This window comes from Thalassophryne amazonica, chromosome 21 (assembly GCF_902500255.1).
Source record: "Thalassophryne amazonica chromosome 21, fThaAma1.1, whole genome shotgun sequence".
Taxonomy (NCBI): Eukaryota; Metazoa; Chordata; class Actinopteri; order Batrachoidiformes; family Batrachoididae; genus Thalassophryne; species Thalassophryne amazonica.
Genome location: NC_047123.1, coordinates 15,583,616 through 15,602,697, shown reverse-complemented (window position 1 = coordinate 15,602,697; position 19,082 = coordinate 15,583,616). Strand labels below are relative to the sequence as shown.

Here is a 19,082-nt window from a genome sequence, read left to right as displayed (position 1 = left end):
TAATATGCGCTTTGAATGACATATCCTGATCAAAAATTACTCCAAGATTTCTCACAGTATTACTAGAGGTCAGGGTAATGCCATCCAGAGTAAGGATCTGGTTAGACACCATGTTTCTAAGATTTGTGGGGCCAAGTACAATAACTTCAGTTTTATCTGAGTTTAAAAGCAGGAAATTAGAGGTCATCCATGTCTTTATGTCTGTAAGACAATCCTGCAGTTTAGCTAATTGGTGTGTGTCCTCTGGCTTCATGGATAGATAAAGCTGGGTATCATCTGCGTAACAATGAAAATTTAAGCAATACCGTCTAATAATACTACCTAAGGGAAGCATGTATAAAGTGAATAAAATTGGTCCTAGCACAGAACCTTGTGGAACTCCATAATTAACTTTAGTCTGTGAAGAAGATTCCCCATTTACATGAACAAATTGTAATCTATTAGACAAATATGATTCAAACCACCGCAGCACAGTGCCTTTAATGCCTATGGCATGCTCTAATCTCTGTAATAAAATTTTATGGTCAACAGTATCAAAAGCAGCACTGAGGTCTAACAGAACAAGCACAGAGATGAGTCCACTGTCCGAGGCCATAAGAAGATCATTTGTAACCTTCACTAATGCTGTTTCTGTACTATGATGAATTCTAAAACCTGACTGAAACTCTTCAAATAGACCATTCCTCTGCAGATGATCAGTTAGCTGTTTTACAACTACCCTTTCAAGAATTTTTGAGAGAAAAGGAAGGTTGGAGATTGGCCTATAATTAGCTAAGATAGCTGGGTCAAGTGATGGCTTTTTAAGTAATGGTTTAATTACTGCCACCTTAAAAGCCTGTGGTACATAGCCAACTAACAAAGATAGATTGATCATATTTAAGATCGAAGCATTAAATAATGGTAGGGCTTCCTTGAGCAGCCTGGTAGGAATGGGGTCTAATAAACATGTTGATGGTTTGGATGAAGTAACTAATGAAAATAACTCAGACAGAACAATCGGAGAGAAAGTCTAACCAAATACCGGCATCACTGAAAGCAGCCAAAGATAACGATACGTCTTTGGGATGGTTATGAGTAATTTTTTCTCTAATAGTTAAAATTTTGTTAGCAAAGAAAGTCATGAAGTCATTACTAGTTAAAGTTAATGGAATACTCAGCTCAATAGAGCTCTGACTCTTTGTCAGCCTGGCTACAGTGCTGAAAAGAAACCTGGGGTTGTTCTTATTTTCTTCAATTAGTGATGAGTAGAAAGATGTCCTACTTTTACGGAGGGCTTTTTTATAGAGCAACAGACTCTTTTTCCAGGCTAAGTGAAGATCTTCTAAATTAGTGAGACGCCATTTCCTCTCCAACTTACAGGTTATCTGCTTTAAGCTACGAGTTTGTGAGTTATACCACGGAGTCAGGCACTTCTGATTTAAAGCTCTCTTTTTCAGAGGAGCTACAGCATCCAAAGTTGTCTTCAATGAGGATGTAAAACTATTGACGAGATACTCTATCTCACTTACAGAGTTTAGGTAGCTACTCTGCACTGTGTTGGTATATGGCATTAGAGAACATAAAGAAGGAATCATATCCTTAAACCTAGTTACAGCGCTTTCTGAAAGACTTCTAGTGTAATGAAACTTATTCCCCACTGCTGGGTAGTCCATCAGAGTAAATGTAAATGTTATTAAGAAATGATCAGACAGAAGGGAGTTTTCAGGGAATTTCCATACCATAAGTCAGAACAAGATCTAAGATATGATTAAAGTGGTGGGTGGACTCATTTACCAATAGAGTCTAATAATAGATTAAATGCAGTGTTGAGGCTGTCATTCTCAGCATCTGTGTGGATGTTAAAATTGCCCACTATAATTATCTTATCTGAGCTAAGCACTAAGTCAGACAAAAGGTCTGAAAATTCACAGAGAAACTCACAGTAACGACCAGGTGGACGATAGATAATAACAAATAAAACTGGTTTTTGGGACTTCCAATTTGGATGGACAAGACTAAGAGTCAAGCTTTCAAATGAATTAAAGCTCTGTCTGGGTTTTTGATTAATTAATAAGCTGGAATGGAAGATTGCTGCTAATCCTCCGCCCCGGCCCGTGCTACGAGCATTCTGGCAGTTAGTGTGACTCGGGGGTGTTGACTCATTTAAACTAACATATTCATCCTGCTGTAACCAGGTTTCTGTAAGGCAGAATAAATCAATATGTTGATCAATTATTATATCATTTACTAACAGGGACTTAGAAGAGAGAGACCTAATGTTTAATAGACCACATTTAACTGTTTTAGTCTGTGGTGCAGTTGAAGGTGCTATATTATTTTTTCTTTTTGAATTTTTATGCTTAAATAGATTTTTGCTGGTTATTGGTGGTCTGGGAGCAGACACCGTCTCTACGGGGATGGGGTAATGAGGGGATGGCAGGGGGAGAGAAGCTGCAGAGAGGTGTGTAAGACTACAGCTCTGCTTCCTGGTCCCAACCCTGGATAGTCACGGTTTGGAGGATTTAAGAAAATTGGCCAGATTTCTAGAAATGAGAGCTGCTCCATCCAAAGTGGGATGGATGCCGTCTCTCCTAACAAGACCAGGTTTTCCCCAGAAGCTTTGCCAATTATCTATGAAGCCCACCTCATTTTTTGGACACCACTCAGACAGCCAGCAATTCAAGGAGAACATGCGGCTAAACATGTCACTCCCGGTCCGATTGGGGAGGGGCCCAGAGAAAACTACAGAGTCCGACATTGTTTTTGCAAAGTTACACACCGATTCAGTGTTAATTTTAGTGACCTCCGATTGGCGTAACCGGGTGTCATTACTGCCGACGTGAATTACAATCTTACCAAATTTACGCTTAGCCTTAGCCAGCAGTTTCAAATTTCCTTCAATGTCGCCTGCTCTGGACCCCGGAAGACAATTGACTATGGTTGCTGGTGTCGCTAACTTCACATTTCTCAAAACAGAGTCGCCAATAACCAGAGTTTGATCCTCGGCGGGTGTGTCGTCGAGTGGGGAAAAACGGTTAGAAATGTGAACGGGTTGGTGTACACGGGGCTTCTGTTTAGAACTACGCTTCCTCCTCACAGTCACCCAGTCGGCCTGCTTTCCCGGCTGCTCGGGATCTGCCAGGGGGTAACTAACGGCGGCTAAGCTACCTTGGTCCGCACCGACTACAGGGGCCTGGCTAGCTGAAGAATTTTCCACGGTGCGGAGCCGAGTCTCCAATTCGCCCAGCCTGGCCTCCAAAGCTACGAATAAGCTACACTTATTACAAGTACCGTTACTGCTAAAGGAGGCCGAGGAATAACTAAACATTTCACACCCAGAGCAGAAAAGTGCGGGAGAGACAGGAGAAGCCGCCATGCTAAATCGGCTAAGAGCTAGTAGCTACACTAAGCTAGCGGATTCCTAAAAACACGCAAAGTGAATAATGTGTAAATAATTTAGAGGTGATTCAGCAGAGGGAGTGCTTTAGTTAAGGCACGTAAAGATTACACTGGGAAACAAATCGTAATCTAGATAACTAGATCAATCTAACTGCGCAGATTAAACAGCTAACAGATACAGAAAAACACCGCTGTGCTCCGGAACAGGAAGTGATACAATACCGCAGTGAGAGCCAACCACCAGTAGAGTAGTTGAACTGTATATAGAAAAAAACATTATAAGCTGTGTTATCTTTATTCATTCAGTTTAAAGGTCAAACATGTTTTGTGGCTCTAGAATTTTATTTATGGAAAATGGGACAAAAATGGCTCTTTTGACAGTAAAGGTTGCAGACCCTTGAACCAGACTGACCAAGACTGATTCCAAATATGAGTAAATATGAGGACATTTTTAAGTCAAGACTCAAAACCTATTTTTATTCTCATTCTTATGGATAGTTTTTGTTTTATTCTTTTACTTCTGTTTTTATTTATGTATTTGAATTTTTTATTGATTTTTAATTATTTATTCAATTTTATGTTGACTTGTTACGTAAGGCGCCTTGAGACGGCTTTTGCTGTGATTTGGCGCATTATAAGCTAATTAAATTAAATTAAATACTTTTATTTATTTATTTTTTGGTGGTTTTTGTGATATTTTGGAAGTGCGGAAATGAAATGCGCTCCAGTTTAAAATGGTACATGTACTTGGGGGACTATTTTGTCAAGAGTTTCATGGAGGGCATGGCTTCATGTAAATTGTTCTCCTTATTCTCCCCTTTTCTGCAAACCCTGCTTGCAGCAAAGATTTCCTTCAGTAAAACAACTGCTTTCTCCATGGTTCAACCTGGTGCCTCATGGACTGTACAAGACCAAACTAGCCGAAGAGGAAACTGACGCCTGATTCCTCCACTGTTGATAACACGCTCTTCATCGGGCTGAATTGGTGTTACTATGTCCAGTCCATGATGTGAGCGTGGATTTTGTCTCATTGCAGCTGTTGCCACATTTCTGGCATTAAAGATGACAAATATGACAGGAGGGAAGGTTTTGCCATCTTTGAAAGAAATATGAGCAACAGTTCTAAAAAGTTGATTTACCAATGATGCCCCGCATCACATGTGCGTGCGCCTACTCCAAATTGCCAGACAGCAGTTGAAAACTCTCCCTCATGCACAGATGAATATGAATACTACATGCTATTTCTGATAATAAACAGCCCTAAATCCAACACCTTTTCCCCCTCCCATGTCCACTTGGAAGAGAAGTGAAATCACTTAATACTCAGATGAGTTCAAACATTGCACCCTATACATCATATCACTTATAATTGAATTATATATTTTCAAGAGTAGAAAAATTGATGATGTGATATTTTGAGTATGTATTTTATTTCCAACACTGAAACATAGAATAGAATAGTCTTTATTGGCATTGTATAGGGAGGTGCAATGAAGCTACTGTACATCACAAAAAGAAAAAAACAAGACATCTTATACACCACAAAAATATGGTTTAAATGTGAAATACGTACTGTATCCTTCATATATATATATATATAATAGCCAATCACAGATTAGCCTTTCTGTCCATCATTGACCTGTATTTTGGCATGCTTGGCGCCAGAAAATTATGTTGGATCCAAAAGGATCCAAAAAGGCTAGGACCAAAAGTTATATTGGATCGGTTCCCACTGACCAATGGCGTTAGAGCTTAATGCCAACAGCTAGCCAATCAGAGCGCGGCATATGAAGGTCAGGAACTAGCTGACAGATGCTGGTTGAAAAAATGGCAACAAACATGTCAACAACAGCAGAAAATCGTCTGCCAGCGAGGTTTGCTGAGTTCACAGAGGAGGAACTGGTGGAAATATTGAACTCCAAGGATGCCAAAAACACTAAGAAGGTGGACAAGCACGCTACTGATGTTTTAGAAGCGTTCATCGCATCAGAATCAATCATATGCTGTTCACAACAAAATAAATTGATCTAATTTACTTGACTCTGTGTTGTTTGCTTAATTTGGGAAGGAGGTGGAGAACATAACAATTAATGGATGGCACGTCGTCCAACATAGAGAAATATTGGATGAAGAAAAGTTAAAAACTTTTCTTCATCCAATATTTCTCTATACTGGACTCCTTACCATCCATTACTTATATATATATGAATGAACATTAGACGTAGCTTGCAGCAGCTCTTCTCCATTTAAAGTGACAGGCACAGAAGCAGGTCATTTCTACCAGAAGACTCAGAATGCAAGTTAAAGAAGAAAATGTATAACATAAAGTAACTGACTACATTATATATAAATGACTTTGCCTCAGTACTCATTGCTGCAGAGGGATGAGCCCAGATGATCTCAAATCCTGCTGATGGAGGATGCAGGGGCGGAGCTTATTCCCAGGCAATGGACAGAGACCAACTGGTAGCAGAAGGGCGGTGGAGGGAACACCAGGCAGGGAACTGAAAACACAGCAAGAAGTGAGTAAGACCGTGGGGATTTTAAAGAATGTGCATCATACTGGTTTGTGCTGATGACAATCGGTAGCACCTGCTTAGGATTAGGGTTCATGGCTGGAGTACATTAACAGACTACTGAAATGTGAGTCTACTGACAAGGACTTACACTGTGCTGGATTCCTTAAAGTCCTGAAAATGGTTCTTTTCTCTCCGGCTTAAATAATGCATCGATTCATTGTCAGTGTGTTATTTTGGGATGCATACTAATGATCTTTAATTAATTAATTTAGAGACACATGCTCATCTGTACTTACTGTCCAGGTGTCGAATGCCAGCTTTAAAGGCCACACTCAGAAAAACAGGAAAAATGACTCAAACCATTGTAAATCAATGTGTTTTGTAAGTATTTAGAAGGTCCACGTTCAATAAAAGTCATAAATGGCTGTGAGCAGCTGCTTCAAGCATTTAAAGTGACTGCTTTTTGGCAGCTGGTGCAAAGTAGGTCAGCAAGTGTGTGGAGTGGTCGGCAAACACAAGAGACTGGCTTGTATTTCCATTTTTTTCTCTGCTGTTCTGCTATTTACATAGCTGATATGGAATTAATGATTCAGATATTTTGACTCGCCACGGAATGTGGAATCTATATTAGGAGATGGTGAATCCCTGTATTGTGTTTTGGTGTAGTACTGTGCCCAAAACCAGAGTTACTCTTCACAATTTTCCCACTGAGAAGAAACAAGACACAGAGGCACACATGTGTCAAGAGGATGCAAACGGACTGGAATGGTCCCACAAATCAACTCTACTATATAGAGTGCCCTCCAAAAGTATTGGAACACTTAGTATTGCATATATTTTAATTTGTTTATGCCATTTTAAATACAAAATTGAACACAGAATAGCTCCTTCACCGTGTGACAGCGGCAAAATTAGTCACATTGCCATACAACACTTCCTGGTTCTTGCACAAGAGTCTTTCACAATAAGGGCACTTAATGACGTCATCACAATTCTGACACAGAAGAGCAGAAAACATCGTGAAAACTTATTATTTTTTGCTTTTTACAATATGCTGTGGGGGGGGGGTCACAGAATTAATTTATTTTAGGTGGGTGTTTAATAAACTTTAATAAAAAAAAATCATTAATTTTGGATGGGCATTTTAGCAACTTTTTTCAAAAAGGGGGTGGGCTGATACTCGGCCGTGGGCCCTCAGATGCACGAATACAGTAAATCACGTGAATCCAACAGAGTGTTTTTCATTGTACATGCCACATGATACCATAAAATCTTTAGGGCCTATATTGCATGTACATGCAGTCTGTCAGAAGCTTAATTTCATCATACAGGTGAAATTCAATATCAAACTTCAAAGGCCAGGGGTGCAATGTGTTACCCATTTAAAATCATGGTTAGCAAAATAACATTAACACACTGACCAATACAACGCTTCCAAGGAGCTGACTTGCCCTCCACATTCGTTGTTTTGACCTCGTGTGAATCTGGCTCGAACCTGTAAGGCTGTACACCACCTGGGTTCTGCACTGTCAAAATCTCTTCAATTTGGTCCATTTCATGATCCTCATTCAGTGAAATATCAGACTAAAAGCTTTTGTTTGTATCCTCTGCCGTTGTGAACGAAAGCAATCGAGAATGGGCCATCCCTGCTCTGACATCACGCAGCAGCGTGCACTTTCACCAGCATGGGATGTTTCTGAAGCTATGTGCGACAAAATAAGAAACAAAATAAATGGACACAGACAGATCTGAGAAAAATACACTGGCGATTCTGGCTTTAAATACTACGACGAGCGTTTTAGGGCCACATTGAATTTTTTTTTTTTTTTTTTTAGACTTCGAGAATAAAGTCGTAATATTATGAGAATAAAGTCGTAATATTACGAGAATAAAGTTGTAATTTTTAGACTTTGAGAATAAAGCCGTAATATTACGAGAATAAAGTCGTAATTTTACGAGAATAAAGTCGTAATATTACGAGAAAAAAGTCGTATTATTACGAGAATAAAGTCATAATATTATGAGAATAAAGTCGTAATTTTACGAGAATAAAGTCAGAATATTACAAGAATAAAGGCATAATATAATAGTTCAACTTTTTTCTTGTAATATTACAACTTTTTTCTCGTAATATTACGACTTTATCCTCGTAATATTACGACTTTTTTTCTTGTAATATTATGACTTTATTCTCAAAATCCGAAAAACAAACAAAAAAAGAAATTCAACAGAAACACATTTGCCAGAAACTGTCAGTCATTTTTCTTTCAAACAATGTATGAAATGAGTATCTAAGGGGCATTTTATGCTGCCAATTGTAGTGTAGGGTTTTAAAACACGATGTACATAACCTTTAACAGACTGCTGACAAAACAATTTTACCAGCACACTACCTTAAAATGTAGTTCCTTGTTTTTCTGCTAATTCTAAATTTTCTTTCCGATTGGCATTCCACGAAAGAATGATCCCGGTTACAGCAATGCCAGCCAGTGAACTGAGAATTCCCACAAGCACTGTTGCCCACACAGGTGTGTATGAGGAGCATTGAGGCACAAGGTCGGTTGGTGCAGGAGTAGAATGATCCGATACTGAAGCAGTAGCGGTGGTCATCACAGGTGCACTTGGGAGGCTGTTCATCTTCGTAAAGAAAAAAGGACGACTCTATAGGAAAGATTAAAGCATTATGAGCAAACACAGCAGTTAAGCCCATATACGAGGTCTACTAGTAAAGTATCCAACCTTATTATTTTTTTCAAAAACCATATGGATTTGAATCACGTGTGATTGCGTCAGAAAGCTTGAACCCTCGTGCGCATGCGTGAGTTTTTCCACGCCTGTCGGTTGTGTCATTCGCCTGTGAGCAGGCTTTGAGTGAGGAGTGGTCCACCCTCTTGGCCCCCTGGACATGCCAGAACATGTCCCGTGAAGCTTCAGCACGGCGTTGCTTTGCACCATGCGGCACCGCCGCGAAGTGCGGAATTCCTCCGCACGGAATTCCTCCGCACGGAATTCCTCCGCACGGAATTCCTCCGCACGTCTGTCTCAATGTGCCAAAAAAGTGCTGATGTCCACGTCTTTTCACAATTCCTGTGCTAGTCAGACGATGTCCCGGACAAAACACAGCGTCCAGTTTGGAAATGAACGGCACATTCCACTGTTACAGGAGTTTTTGTCATGGAAAGAGGAGCGGAGGCTTCGCGCGGTGCCGCATGGTGCACAGCAACACCGTGATGAAGCCTCATGGGACATGTTCTGGCATGTCCAGGCACATCCACAATTTCTCGGATAATCACTCGATGGAAAAACTACCGACAGCTGTCTGAACGCCATCTCAAAGCTGTCCTGTGAGACCAAAACGGAGGTGTTCCTTTGTCTCGCTCCATCAGCAAATCGGTCATGAAGCGCGAAGCCTCCGGTCGGGTTTCCATGACAAAATCTCTTGTTAAAAGTGAAATCTGCCGGAAAATCATTGATGTCCAGCTCTTGTGATAACCAGAGAAAGTGCACACGATGGTCCCGGCTCCACAGAGCCATCCGTTTAGAAATGATCCGGTGGTTTGTAGCTCTCAATGGCGACACGGAGCGCGGCGCGCCGAACGTCCTTAAAGCCGTCCTTAAAGCTGTAGTAACAGTCCTTATTCTCTGTGAAGCCTGTAAAATTTTCACCAAAAGCCAGATAAATTTTTCGAATGGTTTCCAGCTGCCAGTCTCTAACAGTTTCTGAAAAAATTCTGATGGAAAAAAAGCCCAAATCATTCCGCCATTTCCTGACAATGAAAATCCGCCGAGGGGGCTGGACCACTCCTCACTCAAAGCCTGCTCACAGGCGAATGACGCAACCGACAGGCGTGGAAAAACTCACGCATGTGCACAAGGGTTCAAGCTTGTCTGACGCAATCACACATGATTCAAATCCATATGGTTTTTGAAAAAAAAAAAAATAAGGTCGGATACTTTTCTAATAGACCTCGTATACAGAAAGTACTGCACATGTTGTGATAAATGCACCAAATTTTAAGGAATCAATCAATCAATTTTATTTATATAGCGCCAAATCACAACAAACAGTTGCCCCAAGGCGCTTTATATTGTAAGGCAAGGCCATACAATAATTACGTAAAAACCCCAACGGTCAAAACGACCCCCTGTGAGCAAGCACTTGGCGACAGTGGGAAGCAAAAACTCTCTTTTAACAGGAAGAAACCTCCAGCAGAACCAGGCTCAGGGAGGGGCAGTCTTCTGCTGGGACTGGTTGGGGCTGAGGGAGAGAACCAGGAAAAAGACATGCTGTGGAGGGGAGCAGAGATCAATCACTAATGATTAAATGCAGAGTGGTGCATACAGAGCAAAAAGAGAAAGAAACACTCAGTGCATCATGGGAACCCCCCAGCAGTCTAAGTCTATAGCAGCATAACTAAGGGATGGTTCAGGGTCACCCGATCCAGCCCTAACTATAAGCTTTAGCAAAAAGGAAAGTTTTAAGCCTAATCTTAAAAGTAGAGAGGGTGTCTGTCTCCCTGATCTGAATTGGGAGCTGGTTCCACAGGAGAGGAGCCTGAAAGCTGAAGGCTCTGCCTCCCATTCTACTCTTACAAACCCTAGGAACTACAAGTAAGCCTGCAGTCTGAGAGCGAAGCACTCTATTGGGGTGATATGGTACTATGAGGTCCCTAAGATAAGATGGGACCTGATTATTCAAAACCTTATAAGTAAGAAGAAGAATTTTAAATTCTATTCTAGAATTAACAGGAAGCCAATGAAGAGAGGCCAATATGGGTGAGATATGCTCTCTCCTTCTAGTCCCCGTTAGTACTCTAGCTGCAGCATTTTGAATTAACTGAAGGCTTTTCAGGGAACTTTTAGGACAACCTGATAATAATGAATTACAATAGTCCAGCCTAGAGGAAATAAATGCATGAATTAGTTTTTCAGCATCACTCTGAGACAAGACCTTTCTAATTTTAGAGATATTGCGCAAATGCAAAAAAGCAGTCCTACATATTTGTTTAATATGCGCATTGAATGACATATCCTGATCAAAAATGACTCCAAGATTTCTCACAGTATTACTAGAGGTCAGGGTAATGCCATCCAGAGTAAGGATCTGGTTAGACACCATGTTTCTAAGATTTGTGGGGCCAAGTACAATAACTTCAGTTTTATCTGAGTTTAAAAGCAGGAAATTAGAGGTCATCCATGTCTTTATGTCTGTAAGACAATCCTGCAGTTTAACTAATTGGTGTGTGTCCTCTGGCTTCATGGATAGATAAAGCTGGGTATCATCTGCGTAACAATGAAAATTTAAGCAATGATGAAAATTTAAGCAGTGGAATCATGGAAAGGAATCATGGTATTTGGAATAAAGTTTATTTTCAGACATAGTGGCATCCTGGAGATGACCTCTGTTGACCTACAAGGGGTCAATGAAGAATTACTCAGGGGTCAAAATTGAAAAATGTTGCAGCCTTTTTGAAAACTATACCATATTATTTGTCTGATCAAAAATATTTCAAATAGATATAGTTTGGTCTGGACAGCATGGTGGCTTAGTGGTTAGCACTGTTGCCTCATACTGAGAAGGTCATGGGTTCAATTCCCACCTGTGGCCTTTCTGTGTTGAGTTTGCGTGTTCTCCCCGTGTTTGCGTGTGTTCCCTCAGGGTGCTCCTGCTTCCTCCCACATCCAAAGACATGCAGATTAAGTTGACTGGAAACTTTAAATTGTCCGTAGGTGTGCGTGTGGGTGTGAATGTGTTTGGCTATATGTGGCCCTGTGACAGACTGGCATCCTATCCAGGGTGTACCCCGCCTCGCACTCTGACTGCTGGGATAGTCTCCAGCCCCCCACAACCCTTAATTGGAGTAAGCAGTTGAAGATGAGTGTGTGTGTGTAGTTTGGTCTGTCTGACTTAATGTTATGGAGTTATGGGGTAAAAACAACATAAACAGTGACAAAGGTCAAATTTCAGTTTATATAGGCGTTTAAAAATAAAGTTGCCCCAATTTTTGTAAAATGTGATGCAAATTAATGGTAGATCTAAATGAAATCGTTTGAATGTGTTGAATGCTTAGTCTCCAAAGTAAAGGTCAAATAAGGTTGATGTCCACTGACATGAAATATGACATGTTACCCCGTAACATAACTAAGCATGAGACATGGTGGAAACTATTCCTTTAATTTGCATCACTTTATACCAAAATTGGGGCAACTTTAACTTGAAATTTTCAACTTTATATTAAAATGTCCAACTTTGGAGCAGAAATAAACATGTTTAAAGTGTGGTAGAAAAAGTTACAGTCACTTTAGTTTATGTATAGTAGTGACTTTTTTCAAACTTCTTAGTTTAAGAAGTTTTAAATAAATGGTAAATGGACTGCACTTTTCCATCTGTATCAGAAGCTCAAAGTGCTTTACAATTATACCCAACATTCACCCATTCATACAGACACACTCACACACCGATGTCAGGGTGCTGCTATTCAAGGCGCTCACTACACACTGGGCACAACTAGGGGATTAAGGACCTTGTCCAAGTTATTTTCCAGTCTGGCTGGGTTTTGAAGCGAGGATCCTCTGGTCTGAAGCCCAACACTTAACCACTAGACCATCACCTCCCCACTTTAAGTCATAAAGGTATCCATGTGGCTGTGTTTTTATATACTAAGAGGCAACTCTGTGTGTGTGTGTGTGTGTGTGTGTGTGTGTGTGTCCATCCGTCTGTCTGTCCGTGTGTCCATCTGTGCGTCTGGTCCTCTCCTGTCCAAACAGCACCTTGGAATTGAGTGACACTTCTTCCTCTTCCTTCAGCTGCTCCCATTAGGGGGCGCCACAGCAAATTGTTTCCATCTCACCCTGTCCTCTGTATCTTCCTCTGTCACACCAACCACGTACGTGCATGTCCTCCCTCAGCACATCCATAAACCTCCTCTTTGACCTCCCTCTTCTCCTCCTGCCTGGTGACTCCATCCTCAGCATCCTTCTCCCTATATACCCCTAGTCCCTCCTCTGCACATATCCAAACCATCTCAATTTCACCTCTCTGACTTTGTCTCCAAACCTTCCCACCTGAGCTGTCCCTCTGATATGTTCAATCCTAATCCTGTCCATTCTCTTGACTCCCAAAGAGAATTGCAACATCTTCAGCTCTGCATTGTGTCTTCGTGTTAATGCCATGGTCTTTAAGCCGTACAACCAGAGCAGTCTCAAGATTTTTTTCATGCTCTCGTCACAAAATAAGTCACATTTTCATGACACAGATTTTGTATTTTACTATTTCTAAACCTACCCCTAACCATAACCTAACCCTCTCCCTTCCCCTAACCCTAACCCCCTAGCCCCTCTGCATCTCCCTGCATTTTGTGCTCCCGTCACAAAATTAATTTGTGCTCTCATCACGAAAAACACCGCAATTTTGTGAGAGTATCACAAACTAATAGATTAATTTACTGTTCGTGATGCCATCACGAAATGACGAGAGATAGTGTTGCGTACAACATAGCTGGTCTCACTACTTGTCTTGTATGCTCTCTCTCATTCACACACATGTACTCTGTCTTGCTCCGACTGACTTTCATTCCCCTTTTCTCCAGAGTATATCTCCAACTTTGCAGGCTAGACTCCATGCCCGTATATAGGGTGGGTTCAGGGGGTTCAACCGACTCCCCCCCCCTTCCCTGAGAATTCTGCTGATTTTTTTCTGCTGATTTTTTTCTGATCTGGATATCAACGTTATGTATTTTCTTTTCATTGATAATAAGCAACAAGCACTAACTGTTACACAGCTATTATCACACACCCTCAAGTTTCAATTTCCTCTGCCAGAGTAATCCCTTAAGTGATGAAAGGGGAAACTGCTAGATAAACTTTTCCAATGGGGGTTGAGAATTTTTGCTCCCTGGTCCCTATCCTCCTCTGATATCAAACAGATTAGTAGGCTTGTAAATACCCATGTAGACACACAATTACACTTGTCTGGTTTGTAAAAACATGTTTGTATGTATAAGCTGAGAAATAAAGGGAGCTTCTCCTTCCTGTTGCAAATACTGTAAAGGTGCAAATATTCGCGTGGGATTTATTATGCGAATTTCACGAGTTAAACAAGGTCGCCAAATTAAATACCGCTATTTTAATACATAACGTACATATACGTACATATAATGTAAACGCGAACATTAATACCGCTAAATACGAGGTCTGTTAGAAAACTATCTGACCTTTTTATTTTTTGCAAAAACTATATGGATTTGAATCATGTGCACTTGCATCAGCCAAGCTTGAACCTTCGTACGCATGCGTGAGTTTTTTCATGCCTGTCAGTTGCGTCATTCGCAACCGACAGTTTGCATTAATGTTATCTTGGTTCTTCCTTGGGTGGTTCTTATGGCAACTGATCCAATCCCAAGCAAGGACTATTTGTATATAAAAATGTATTTCCTAAAATGATACATTTTGGGTTTCGAATGAAATTTATGTAGCTTTTTACCCCTCGAAATCCTCAAAAAGCTTCTGCTTCGGGGAGCTTCGCCCCCCTGAGCCCCCCACGAGGGCGTTGCCTCTCGACCCCCCCCCCCCCCCCCCGGGGGCCCTGTGGCCCACTGGACCCCCAACTCAAGGATTTGAACCCCCCCTTTCACATTCCTATATACGGCCCTGGACTCAACCATGAACTTCCCACTAGTCCTAGGTCCTAGTCCTAGTATTAAGGACAGCATGTTGAAGTTGTTTTTACATTTATCATGGCACTCTGATCGTGCCCCCCCCCCCCCCCGCTCCCCATCTTTTATTATGAAATAATGCTGAATTTATGTGGAAATGATTGTTGTACAAAAGCTTCAGATATCTGTCACTGAGAAAGATGGTGATTGGAGTGCAGTTTTAAGCAGAAATGAGGTGATAATCAGTGAGCTGATTATCACCTCATTTCATAGTCATAGCTGGACTATTGTAATTCATTATTATCGGGTTGTCCTAAAAGTTCCCTGAAAAGCCTTCAGTTAATTCAAAATGCTGCAGCTAGAGTACTGACGGGGACTAGAAGGAGAGAGCATATCTCACCCATATTGGCCTCTCTTCATTGGCTTCCTGTTAATTCTAGAATAGAATTTAAAATTCTTCTTCTTACTTATAAGGTTTTGAATAATCAGGTCCCATCTTATCTTAGGGACCTCATAGTACCATATCACCCCAATAGAGCGCTTCGCTCTCAGACTGCAGGCTTACTTGTAGTTCCTAGGGTTTGTAAGAGTAGAATGGGAGGCAGAGCCTTCAGCTTTCAGGCTCCTCTCCTGTGGAACCAGCTCCCAATTCAGATCAGGGAGACAGACACCCTCTCTACTTTTAAGATTAGGCTTAAAACTTTCCTTTTTGCTAAAGTTTATAGTTAGGGCTGGATCAGGTGACCCTGAACCATCCCTTAGTTATGCTGCTATAGACTTAGACTGCTGGGGGGTTCCCATGATGCACTGAGTGTTTCTTTCTCTTTTTGCTCTGTATGCACCACTCTGCATTTAATCATTAGTGATTGATCTCTGCTCCCCTCCACAGCATGTCTTTTTCCTGGTTCTCTCCCTCAGCCCCAACCAGTCCCAGCAGAAGACTGCCCCTCCCTGAGCCTGGTTCTGCTGGAGGTTTCTTCCTGTTAAAAGGGAGTTTTTCCTTCCCACTGTCGCCAAGTGCTTGCTCACAGGGGGTCGTTTTGACCGTTGGGGTTTTTACGTAATTATTGTATGGCCTTGCCTTACAATATAAAGCACCTTGGGGCAACTGTTTGTTGTGATTTGGCGCTATATAAATAAAATTGATTGATTGATTGAGCTGCTGCTGACACTCAGAAATAATGCATGCACAGTGAAGGCAGGGCGGACCAATTTCTAGGGGGTGCCTTTTGGTCAGTGACACCAGTGACAATCGGTCCGCCCTGCCTCCACTACGCATGCCTCATTTCGGTGCTCTGCCGCTCGTCTGAGACAGAGTCTCTTCACCAAAAGCGATCAAATGGATTAATGTGATTATTAACCATCAGACGACAAGGTAAAACCTCTTAAATCATTCTAAAGTCAGTTTTAAGCAGAAACGAGACAATATCTGGTGACGCTTTGAAATGACCGAGGCGGAGTGAACGCATCAGCTAGCAGTTTGTGTAGCCGCGGCGATCTGATCGCTTCATCCATCTTTTATGATTAAATAATGCTGAATTTATGTGGAAATGATTGTTGTACAAAAGCTTCAGATATCTGTTGCTAAGATAGATGATGACTGGAGTGAAGTTTGAAAAAGAAACAAGGTGATAATCCATGAACCATGGCTAATAACGCATGCGCAGTGAATGCAGGGCAGACCGATTTTTCTGGGGGGACCATTCAGTCTGCAACACCAGAACTCAGTGTTCACATATTATAATATTTCACATATTTGCACCCCCCCTCCCCCCATTTATATTCCATAGATATTGGTTCGGGTCAGTTTGACCTGACAGTCAAAGTGGAGGCTAAAAGGGATCAGAAGTGTCAGAGACTATTTGTTCCTTTGCAACTGTGAGAAATATTTCACACCAATCTCATGCACTGTGTTCATTGCTAATCTCTTATTTTGTTGTTTAGTTATTTTGTTAATTTCTGGTTCAAAAAGTGCTTAAATAAAGTTTACGAGTATTTCAATACAAATGATCCAATCATGACTCCAGTCCTGTAGCCTAGAAATTAAGTAAATATTGGTGTTCTGCATTCTTGTTTCAATTTTGAAGTTACTTTTCGTGAACAATTGTTTGATTTTCAAGACCTACTTGCGTATCCCAATTCTAAAATGATAAATCTTAATAATGAGGAAAACTATACAGAAATGTTGACACATACCACAGAGGGACATTGAATCTTGGAGCGATCGTACGTGAAGTTGTTGTTGGCCTGCTTCCTACCCACTGGTTCCAACTGTTCAAACAGGACAATTCGTAAACCTACAACGTGTCAAACACACGGTCAATAATGCTAAGTTTGTTACGGCACTGGCTCATCCTCACCATGTTGTTCCAGAGGGCAATGGCCATTTCAGCATGAGCTCGCTCACTGATGTGGAAGCAGTCCAAAGAGAAGAAGCTCAGGTCAGCTCCACCGTCCTGGTCAGAAAGTCCAGGTTTTATACAGCCACAATGGATTACTTATTGTTTGGGGGCTTGAATATTGTTAAAATTATGTCATTACTTACCGCAGTAAAAGGGACAAATAAATTGTGTAAAAATGGTTGAAGAACAACTGCAAAGTCTTCTTTTCCATCATAGCGGTCTCCAGAAATAAGATACTGCATCTCAGCCTGGGGAATAGAGGAAAAAAAGAAAAGCTAGAAGAGACCTAGAACCTAGAAAAGCTAGAAGAGACCTAGAACAAAAGACATACAGTTGTCGCCTTAGGTCACTGATTAGTGTCCAAGTCCTGCAAATATACATTAAGACAGGTGGCACCGGGACCCTAAAAAGTTGGATTTTGGCATCATCAAACACCTTTGTCCCACACACACGTGGCCACTCTATATAAGACTTACCTGGTACGCTTGATTGATTCTTTTAATCTCTTCAAGCTCTGGAGAGGTTTCAGCTGCATTGATAACACATGGACAGTTGGTCCTGTGAAAACAGGTGCATTTAGATTTAGCTGACATGGAAAACAAACGAATGCGAAAAGACAGCAAACCTACACACCAAAGACAGGGGTGTGTTCAGGTGTTTTTCTTCAGGCACTGAGCCATCCACATGCCGGCCCTTTATACATGGGAGTGCACTCAATCAGTGCAGGTGGGATTCTCAACATAGTGACACTCAGACAAGGCGGTCATTTGGGGGGCTATTCTTGGTCTCTGTAGAAAACCAATGGGTGATACCACATAGGCTTTGTCCAGACATACAGTCTATAACCGTATAGGATCAATGGATGACATGCACTAGGGTTTGTGATGCATTTCTGAATTCAAATAATAATGCTTGGTATATTTCGGTCAAGCCTCGTCAAATTTAAAAAAAAAGAACATTCCCAAAAACAGGAAAATTAATACTCCAAGCATTGCTGTGTTCCACTTTCAGGTTTCATGGCATTCTGAACACAGTCCAACAGCCTCTGTTAGCGGTAGCAGGTTGACTGTTTTCCTGGAAACACAGCCTCTGTTAGCAGTAGCGAGGACTTATAATATTTATTGAAGTATCTATGTGGGCGTTAGGTGTGAGGGTGGGCATTGTTTTTGAGGATGCACAAGCAAATTTCGTTGTGCCGATTTGCTGTGCAATGACAGTAAAGGTGATTCTGATTCTGACTTAACAGCACATGTTACACCGCATATTTTAGTTAAGTTTCTTACAACATAGAGAATTTAACCAGATGTACCACAATGGCAGAACAATGACCGAAGGCTAGCATTTGATGTTAGGCAATATTACTGAGTCCATTTGTTGTTTTCTTAACGTCGTCATTGTGTATATATGGGAAAATATATGACTGATTGAAACATATGATGATGATGATGATGTTAAATTTTGGAAACATTACAGGCAGTGGGTGAAGAAGGTGATCATTGTTGGACTGGAAACAACGGAGCAGTATTAAGAAGATCACTGAAGTGACTGGCAATTAGCTCACTGGCCACATTACTCAAGAAAGAGTGGAAAAGGGAGAACTTACAGCAGGTCTTCCGTAGAGCAGACTGCCATCTTACTGAACCCTTATTTGGCTCATTCGCTGATTTCTGCCACATGACCCAAGTGTCTTTACACAAGACACAAAACCCCAAAATATCTCAACCTTGGGGTCCCGTCCTGTACACCAACATCGACTCCCAAAATTTCCCATATATTTGTATAGTCAATTGTGTGGGTAGTACAATATGACCCAAGCAGAGGGTCAACCTTTTGAGCCTGGTCTTCTTGAGGTTTCTTCCTTAAATCAACAGAGGGAGTTTTTCCTTACCACTGTGTGCTTGATCTAGGGGTTAGTAAGGTTAGACCTTACTTGTATGAAGCGCCTTGAGGCAGCTTTGTTGTGATTTGGTGCTATATAAATGAAATAAATTAAATTGAATGTGAAAGATGTAGAAGAAGTACACTCACCTCTGTAAGAGTGTACAACCCAGTGCGTTGTTCTTCACTGTTTTCATTGGATCAATCTGCAAGATCTCAACGAGATTAACCAACAACCTTGGTACCTGCAC

The 19,082-nt window shown here is 41.2% G+C and overlaps 1 protein-coding gene across 1 annotated transcript in view; it reads right to left on the bottom strand.

Annotated features, from left to right (window-relative positions):
* Positions 1-8,237: 8,237 nt before the first annotated feature.
* The window catches only part of LOC117503565 (phospholipase B1, membrane-associated-like), a 68,489-nt gene continuing 57,644 nt past the window's right edge, over positions 8,238-19,082 (bottom strand). The window contains exons 33-38 of the mRNA XM_034162825.1: positions 18,982-19,076; positions 17,430-17,511; positions 17,097-17,201; positions 16,912-17,007; positions 16,748-16,822; positions 8,238-8,558 (exon numbers count right to left, since the gene is read on the bottom strand). Of these exons, the coding sequence (XP_034018716.1) occupies positions 8,292-8,558; positions 16,748-16,822; positions 16,912-17,007; positions 17,097-17,201; positions 17,430-17,511; positions 18,982-19,076 (720 nt within the window). The 3' untranslated portion in view covers positions 8,238-8,291. The remainder of the gene's footprint in view (positions 8,559-16,747; positions 16,823-16,911; positions 17,008-17,096; positions 17,202-17,429; positions 17,512-18,981; positions 19,077-19,082) is intronic.